General features: G+C 35.2%; 1 protein-coding gene across 4 annotated transcripts in view; it reads left to right on the forward strand.

Annotated features, from left to right (window-relative positions):
• The window catches only part of LOC107873173 (BAG-associated GRAM protein 1), a 27,634-nt gene extending 23,000 nt beyond the window's left edge, over window positions 1-4,634 (forward strand). For all 4 annotated transcript variants that reach the window (XM_047414862.1, XM_016719919.2, XM_016719921.2 and 1 more), the window contains 5 exons: window positions 2,705-2,851; window positions 2,936-2,989; window positions 3,120-3,183; window positions 4,069-4,130; window positions 4,235-4,634. In XM_047414862.1, the coding sequence (XP_047270818.1) occupies window positions 2,705-2,851; window positions 2,936-2,989; window positions 3,120-3,183; window positions 4,069-4,130; window positions 4,235-4,399 (492 nt within the window). In that variant the 3' untranslated portion in view covers window positions 4,400-4,634. The remainder of the gene's footprint in view (window positions 1-2,704; window positions 2,852-2,935; window positions 2,990-3,119; window positions 3,184-4,068; window positions 4,131-4,234) is intronic.
• Window positions 4,635-9,440: the final 4,806 nt, after the last annotated feature.

A 9,440-nucleotide genomic window follows, 5' to 3' on the forward strand; every position in this document is an offset into this window, starting at 1 on the left:
GATACCAAGTGTTAAATGTGAGTGTTGATAAAGTGTAATGCAGTGTGGATATGCCCAGGCCGCTTGAAATGGATTGAAGAGGTTAAAGGGCAAGGTGATGGGTAGGAAATTGAAGGTAATCTGAAGGAAGAGGATCAAGGTTGTTTTATGGGGTGATGAATTTGGGAAGAGGTTGGCAAAGAAAAAGAAAAATCTCAAGGAAATCTCTTAGGTCACTTGGGCATCACACCACAAAGTTAGACTACATCTCACAATCCAAAAAAAAGCATGCTTGGTGGCAAGGGGATCTCCATCAATAAATCAATATCAATATGTATCAACCAAACCCAATGTCAAGGTATTTTCTTCCCTTGACCAACTTAGGAAAGCTTCCACCTTTTAAAATTAACTGCCAACCGTCCATGGATGTGGAGCTTGCCTTAGGCAACTCGGAATGGGAGGGTAGGGTTATAGCCCATATAGAGGCGAGTTAAGGATTCAACTATCGAGCTGTTTTTTGGGATAAAGTGCAAGGGAATAAAACTTCGAGACCCCAAAGCTTGGTCCAGAGCGAACAACACCATGGAAATATGCTTGAACAGTTATATGTGATATCAAATCCAGTACCTCCCCTAATATGATGGCTGAGCATACCTCATAAAAGACACTGAGTCCCCTTGGGGTGACTGGTAAGTGTAATAGCCCATGGATCGTTGGCAGTTGAACTTAAAAAGGAGGTTCCGTTTGAAGCTTGTTTTAGGCAAATTTTACGTTCGAATGGGAGGGGGCCATTAAGTGGCCGAGTTAAGGATTCAACAATCGAGGTGTCTTTTGGGTTAAACTTCAAGGGAACGGACCTTGAAGCCACAAAGGTTGGGCCAGAGCTAACATACCTTGGCAATTAGGCTTGAGCGGTTACATGTGGTATTAAAGCCGGTATCTTTCCTAGTATGGTGGTGTGACAAATCTCAGCTCAGATGATGAGTCCCTAAGTGGGTGAGTATAATAGGAACTAGAAAAGGGTTGATATGAATCTTGCTTTAGACAAATCTCACAGCGAATTGAGAGTGGAATGTTAGGGCTCAGATAAGGGTGAATTCAGGACTTCAACTATCGTGGCATCTTTTGGATTAAAACCCAAAACGACAAAACCGTGAGGCGCCAAACTCTTATGGTTAGGTTAGAGCTGAAAATACCTCGGTAGTTAGGGTCTAGACCTTTACACAGTAGTGGAGGAAGAAGAGTAGAGGTACCATTTTTTCAGTCAGAATTAATACTTTAATAAATACACCTAGCAGTCTTTTTACCTTTCTTCAGGTACAACTAGTGTGTTCCTTGTCTGCACCTCCTTTGAATTGGCTTTGTCAGTAATTTTCAACTGAAAACTGGTGTCTTTTATCATGAGAGTTAGTATAGAAACAAACAAATGTCATAATACAAAAAGTAAGTGGCGTCAAAATTACGGAACTTATTTTAGAGAATTTTCATGATCTTGGCAAAACCGAGGTGATCCAGAGTAACGGTGAGATTGACGAGGATGTCTCGCACCGTATTGGGGTGGGGTGGATGAAGTGGAAGCTCGCGTCGGGGGTGCTGTGCGATAAGAAGGTGCCGCCCAAGCTTAAAGGCAAATTCTACAGGGTGGTAGTCCGTCCGGCCTTGTTGTATGGAGCGGAGTGTTGGCCAGTTAAGAACTCCCACATCCAAAAAATGAAGGTGGCAGAAATGCGGATGTTGCGCTGGATGTGTGGGCTGACTAGAGAGGATAGAGTTCGGAATGAGACTATCCGGGAGAAGGTTGGTGTGACTTCAGTGGAGTGCAAGATGCGGAAAGCCCGATTGAGATGGTTCGGACATGTGAAGAGGAGGGGCATGGATGCCCCGGTCCGTAGGTGTGAGAGGCTAGCGTTGGATGGTTTTAGGCGGGGTAGGGGTAGGCCGAAGAAGTACTGGGGTGAGGTGATTAGGCGGGACATGGAGCAGTTACAGCTCACCGAGGATATGACCCTAGATAGGAAGGTCTGGAGGACGCGAATTAGGGCAGAGGACTAGGGCCAGTTTGGGTCGATAGTGTAGGGAATTACTTGGTGGGGGTTTTATTCCTGTTATGATTCCGTGGTCCGTGTTCCATGTTTTATTACGAACCTGTGTGCTTTCCTCTGTTTTATATTACTTATGGGTGACGTATTTATGTTATGTAATCTGCTTCTGTGCTCTACTATGTGTTTGTGTGATATCTCGTGCCTTGAGCCGGGGGTCTATCGGAAACAGCCTTTCTACTTCTTTAGAGGTAGAGGTATGGACTGCGTACATCTTACCCCCCCCCAGACCCCACTAGGTGGGAATACACTGGGTTTGTTGTTGTTGTTGTTGTTGTTGTTGGCAAAACGTGTTAAACACTGTTTCAGGATTAAATTGTTCTGCAATGGAGTCTACACCTTTTGGATTATCTTTTGCCTTTAGATATTATTTTGGTTCTTTTACTTCTGCTTGAATGGAGATGACTTGAGCTTAGATGGAGAAACATTGTCAGTGAGGATCATTATAGCTGACCTCAACTTGTACGGGACTGAGTGGTAGTTGTTGTATTTACTTCTGATAAGAGCTAGAGTAACACAGAGAGCTAAATTATGCTAGTTCCATTATGCCTTTCACATTCAATAGAAATTTCTTTACCTAGTTGCTTTTGCTCGAGTTAAATATCGAATGTCTTTCATTTTCTCAGATGGGTCAGTGGAATTCTGCTTCTGAGTATGATGGTCAAGTTAGAGAAATTACATTTAGAACAATTTGTAACAGCCCTATGTGCCCTCCAGATACAGCAGTGACGGAGTATCAGCATGCTGTTCTATCACTGGACAAGAAAACTCTTGTAATTCTCATATTCCACCTTCAATGTTGTACTATGTATGTTACAGGTCATGAGAGCATGCTTAGATATTTTGCTTTCCTGTAGGTATTTGAGACTCTGCAACAGGCCCATGATGTTCCGTTTGGGTCATGCTTTGAGGTAATAATGACTTTGGTGTAAGGCCACGTTCTTTTCCTAGTACAATTCTATGGAACTCTTTATACGTGTCTTACCTCCTAGAGATCTCCTTATTCATCTGAATCCCTGATTAGATTTGCTATTCAATCAGGTTCACTGTAGGTGGTCTTTAGAAACAACTTCTGAATCATCCTGCAGTTTGGACATAGAAGCTGGTAAGTGTCTTCTATCTTGGTTTCTTGTCCTGCTGAATGCGTACAAGACACCAAACATCTATCTTCTGTGCATGCCAAAGTTAATCTACTGGCCCCGGTCTCTTCTCTCATTTGATGGTTAACAAATTATGTGGTTAACAAATTATGTGTCTTTTTCACATCCTGCATTGCATCAAAATTCCAAAAGCATTTTGGTTGTAGGGAGAATCTCTTTTGTAATCCTTGATGAAAGATTCTTGCTGTGATAAGAGACCAAGGTGTGGTATCCTAATGTTCAAGCAGTGACATATCACCCGGACTATGTCTACCATTTTAGTAGTTGAGTGGCTACCAATTAAATGTATATTTATAGCATCTTTTAACCAGACATTTTGCTTATCATCTAACATACTTTTGGGAAAATCATCTGCCTGTCATCCTAATGCTACACATTCACTAGACTCTGATGGAGTATTGATACCCACAATTGGAATAAAATTGGATTGGAAGCTATTTGCCTGGTGCAATGCTGAGGCTTTCGATTGCTTTCACAACGAAAGGAAATTCCACTTACGGGAAAAGACAGATGTTGTCCTTCCCGAGTTCAGATTCTAGCTTGAAAACCTGAAAATATCATATTTATCTTCTCCTCTGAACAGCTACTAACTGAATCTCCACTACTTGACGGTTGACAGTCATCTTTTTTTAAATTCTGTTTTTCTGTTGAGTTGCTAGCATGATACAGTCAGTCCAGAGCATAATTTGGAGCTACCCATGTAACATTGGATTTCCTTGCAGAAGTTTCTCTATTTGAATGATTATGAAGATTAGAAGGTTCAAAATTAAAAAATTGCAGAGTCTTAAGAGTGGAATGTGATATGAAGTTAAAACTACCTTTTGCAACAGGTGTACATTTCAAGAAGTGGTGCATTATGCAGTCTAAAATAAAGACAGGAGCTATTAACGAGGTAGTGTTTTGCTTCAGCAAGTTATTTTGCTCGTTTTTATTTTCTGGGACGCTAATTATAGTGGTTTATTTTCCCTGTTTACTCTCTTTCAATCACCTACGCAGTACAAGAAAGAACTGGCGATAATGTTGGAAGTGGCACGTTCATTTGTTAAACCAAGAGTATCAGTGAGTGAAATAGAAAATGTCATCTACAGATCACAATCCCTGTATGATCAATGCACCCTATCTCCACCAAGGAGATCCTGTGTGCGCCCTTGTAATTCATGACGATGCAATTTTTCATCTTAATGGAAGCCTATTTTTTCTGGTATCAGCAGATCTTTTTCAAAATTGTTCTCTTCAATGAATATGCAGGAGAAGCAGCTTTCATTTCTTAAATTTAATGGTAGGGCTTTAAATTTTTTATTTTTTTAATTAAAAGTGATAGGGCTTTAAAGAATAGGTGGTTTGTATATTTTTATGATTCCCAGAATGAGAGGCAGACGAGGGTTCTTGACATTTACACGGATGCGCTTCTTCATTCATCCATCCATTTAGGCTCGGCTAGAACATGAGGATTCAGGGAACCTGATTTTACAAAGCTCGAGTATCAAAGAGGCAAAAGAAAGAATCTTTAATAGCCTTCATTTCTTAGAGAAGTCTGTTTTTCTTTGGTACCTTGGAATTTTAATATTTGATTTCTTAAATCTTTTCATAAGAAATATGGCTGAAATCTCATGAAAAGAAATTTCATTTACCTCACTACATCCTTCCTTATTAGTAATAGCTTGTTCCGCCGAGTTTAGGAAGTCAAAAGTGATAACCATAGTTAAATAAGATAGTTGACTATTCTTATAGGAGAAAAAAGCAAAAGTTGTTTTTCGTAAGTTAAAACAAAGGTGAAATAGCATATTGGACCATTGTTCTTGTTCGAGATTGGACCATTGTTCTTGTTCTAAAGTAGAACTTTATTTAACCCTTTATCATGTGAATCCCTCAACTTATTAAAATATGATATTTTAAATTCTTTTCTCATTTGATTAAGGTGTGTGTAGTATCTATAATTTATATCTATATCTATAATATATTAAAAGTGTGAAGAGCCTTAGAAATGTTGATTGAATTTTTTACCCTTCATTAAAAGTCCTTACTTTAAATAAAATCATCTTTTCATTTTTCTTTTTAATATCTAAAAGCTAAAAATTAATTAAATATATTTATGATAAATCTTTTCTTATTAGTAGTTATTTTCCTAAAAGAAGTTGATTTTATTTTTATTTTTGGTGCGTCACTATTCCTCCAAGAATGGGTGGTTGACTTTACAAAAAAAAAAAATTGTTTTTGTTTTTGAGTACGTAATTTTTCAAAAAAAAAAAAAAAAACACTTTGCCTAAAATATATAGAAATATAAAAATTCTATTGAAATATTCTAATCTAACATATTTCTAATGGAACTTGACCTTTTGCTTCTTTTTGTTTTCTTTTAGTATTTGAATTATATAAAGATGGAACAAATATAATCAATTTGAAAAGGGATCAAGCTATGTACTTTTATAAAGTGTTCTATTATTTCATGTTTTTCATCAACGTTTTTATGATATTTGAGAATTTTTTATTTAATTTATGTTTATATATATTTAGGTGTGTTGGTGGCATAAATATTTTTATAGCTACTATTTCTTTACAGTCTATAATAATTTTATCAATTTTAGGTTTGTGTGCTAGATGAGTGTTCGAATGAATTTTGAGGAATTTTTGTATGAATGTGATTTTTAATTGTATTGTTCTAATATCTCGATTATTATATTTTTTTTGTTAGCAGTTTCTGTTTAATGACAACTAATACTTTTTCCATTAGTTTAAGAATTCCGAATCAATTAAATTTGATTATAAGATGATTCCAAAAATCTAGAAACAAATATAAATACGTTACATAAGAAAAATTTAAGAAGTACCAAATTTTTAAAAGTTTTACGTAATAGGAATGTAATCAATGATTTTGTAAAGATTTGACTTTAAAAATGAGAAAAGATTTTAAATATAGAAAAAAAAAATGATCGTACCACAATTATGATTAAAATTGCTTTGTACCACAATGTTTTAAAAGGAAAGAATCAGAAAACTCTGTAGAGCTAAGACAATCCACGGCCTTGCAAGCACAAAGCAGCGCCTACTTCAGAAAATTACCTTATCAAGATCAATTTGTTGTGCGTCATAGATGCACCATGTTCTGACTTCACTGTCATAAAGACCTTTAGTAGTTAAAGATTTGTTCACCTTTAACACTTCAAGATGAGCATCATTCTTAAACAAATCAGAAAATGAAAAACTAAATAGTTTCCCGTCAGCTAAGTACAATATCTGAATTTTGTGTATAAAGATCATTGCTTACAGTAGGATCATATGCCTTGCAGTGTAATAGTTGTGACAATTTGTTCTGATTGATTATGTTGTATGGTATGGACATGACACAAGTTCAGCTTATTGAAAATAATGGACTTAGATAGCAGGTTGTGGAGAACTCAGATTAAGGTAGAAGGTCTGGTGGATAGTAAAGTAAGCGTTGTCTCGCATATTCTTATTATTATTAGCATCAATGATCAAATCGATAATAATTATGTGATACGTGATAGCTATCATGCTTCTTATATCCATTAAAGTAAGGTGCACGCGCGAGACACGTACACCTAAACTAGTATATTAAAAGTGTGAAGACCCTTAGAAAAGTGAATTAAATTTTTTGCTTTTCACTAAAAGTCATTACTTTAGACAAAATCGTCTTTTTCACTATTTCTTTCTAATATTTAAGAGTTAAAAATTAATTAAATATATTTATGGTAAAAACTTTTTCTTATTAGAATACATCAAAATTTCTATTTCTTTTTCTAACTTAAGAGTTAAAAATTAATTAAATATATGTATGATAAACCTTTCCTTATTAGAAGTCATCAAAATTAACGACAACTGATATTTTTTTTATTAGTTTAAGAATTCTAAATCAATTAAATTTGATTTTAAAAAAATTTGAAAAATCTTAAAATAAATATAAAACTATTAGAATAAGAAAGAATTCAGAAGTTTCAGATTTTTAAATGTTTTAAATACGTAATAGAATGTAATCAATAAATTTGTAAAGATTTGACTTTAAAAATAAGGAAAGATTTTAAATATATATAAAAAAAAAAGAAAAAGAAAAATAATCATAGCACAAATATGGTTCAAATTGATGCATCTCTCTTAGCCTGTGACAACAAGGGAAAGAGGTACGCAAACGCAAAAGTGATGGTCCATCAATCACTTGGAACTGGTAAAACATACATGTGTATGTGTTTATATTTACATTATCATATTAAAGTGTGAAAGATTTTTGAAAAGATATTTAAATTCTTACACTTTATTAAAAATCACCACAATAGATCAAATCATTTAATTTTAAATAATCAAACGTTACACGTGCAAAGCACGTGCGGTTACACTAATAACATATACACGTGGAATTCCGTGTCATTTTTAATGACACATAAGATTTTTTTTTTTTTAAATAATCAAATACCCTTCTCCTTTCCCTTCCCCTTCCCCACCCCTACGCCAACTCTTTACCTCCACTTTTATTTTTTTACAATTTCTTGCTGCCCCAATCTCACACCTAATTCCTTCGTTCTTACTCCATCGATTAACTTCGTCAACTAATTCAGTAAGTTCTTTTGATGGTGGCGCATGTATAAAAAATAAATTCCTTAATTAAATTGGGCTAAGTCTATTGGATAAAATAGAATTTTCTTTTCAATTTGTGAGTTTTCAGTTGAAAATTGAGCAAAAAAAGGTTGAAAAAATAGAATTTTGGAGTTTTCGATCAAATTGAAAGACACCTAAAAGTAGTAATAATGGTGTATTTTGCCCGTGGGTAGAGTCAATGGTGGTTTACTTGATTTTAATGGGGGAAGGAGGGTAGTTATGGTGTTCTCCGGTGACCCCAATAATGATGGAATTTTGAACTCTACTAGTCTTTTTTGGACGGATTTGTTTTTTTTCGGCTGAACTTGGTGGTCCCGTTGATGGCTACTTACTTTCTCCATCTTATTTTCAGCAAGAAATCGACCAGCTTCTTCAACAGTTTTGTTCACTTCTCCTCTTACATTTGTCGTGAACCCTCAACTAAATAAAACTCAATATTTTAAATCTTTTGACCATTGACCGAATCTATTTAGCATTAAAATTACTGAGTAGGATATGTAGCATTAAAATTGCTGCACGCTTGTATACGCAAGTGAAATAATATATTTATATTAAAATAATATTAAAATTTAAAAAAAAATTAAAAAGGATAGTCAACCTTTTTTCAATTTTTTAAATTTAAAAATATTTTTAAAAATTAAAAAATAATAAATTAAAAAAAAAAGGTCACCCCACCCCTCACCCCGTCCAGCACCCTCCACCCTACTCCCAGCCCGACCAGCACCCCCATCCCACCCCCAGTCCCATCCAGTACCCCTAGCCTCATCCAACACACCTCACCCCACCTCAGCCCCATCCAGCACCCCCCACCCAGTCCCCTACCCCCAACCCCCTCCCCAGCACCACCTTCCTTTGCACCAGCCTCTCCCACCCCCAATGCACCAACCCTCACCCCACCTACAACCCACCCCAACCACCCTTCATTCACATCAGCCAACCCACACCCCCAACGTACCAGCCCAGCCCCCTCCCCATTTCTCAGCACCAACCCCCCAAACCCCAAACCAAAAAAACTTTGAATTCACTTTTTATTTTATTTTTTTAATTTTTTCTCTCAATTCAAATATTTTCAACTTTTTTTTTTCGAATAAAAATTTAAATTTGAAATTTTTCATATTTTTGGGGAATTAAAATTTAAATTTGAATTGAAAGTGAGAGATAGTGGATATCGAAATATTAGTGAATTTCATGAATAGGCTTGAAAAAACTTAAATTTTTTGTGAATTTATTAAAGATATTCAAATTTAAAAATCGAAAATTCATTATGTTTGTATATATGAATTTATAGTTAAAAATTCAAATTAGTTGGAGAAGAATTTTAATTATTTGGAATGAATTTGATGTTTAATTTGTGAGCAAAAATAAAACATGATTAATTAAATTTTTCTACAATTTATAATTTTTTTTATTTAATTAAATTTATTTTAATATTTAATTTCTTCTGTAGCATTTTAAAAATGACTTGGAATTTACTATAATACTTGAAATGACATGGCAGGCGTGGAAGCTGACATGGGGCGAGTGTATTACACTCACCAAAAAAGTGTTTAAAATGTTGAGTTTTATTGAGTTGGGGGGTTCAGATGACAAAGGG

The sequence above is a fragment of the Capsicum annuum genome, chromosome 6, assembly GCF_002878395.1.
Source record: "Capsicum annuum cultivar UCD-10X-F1 chromosome 6, UCD10Xv1.1, whole genome shotgun sequence".
In the NCBI taxonomy this organism is placed as follows: domain Eukaryota; kingdom Viridiplantae; phylum Streptophyta; class Magnoliopsida; order Solanales; family Solanaceae; genus Capsicum; species Capsicum annuum.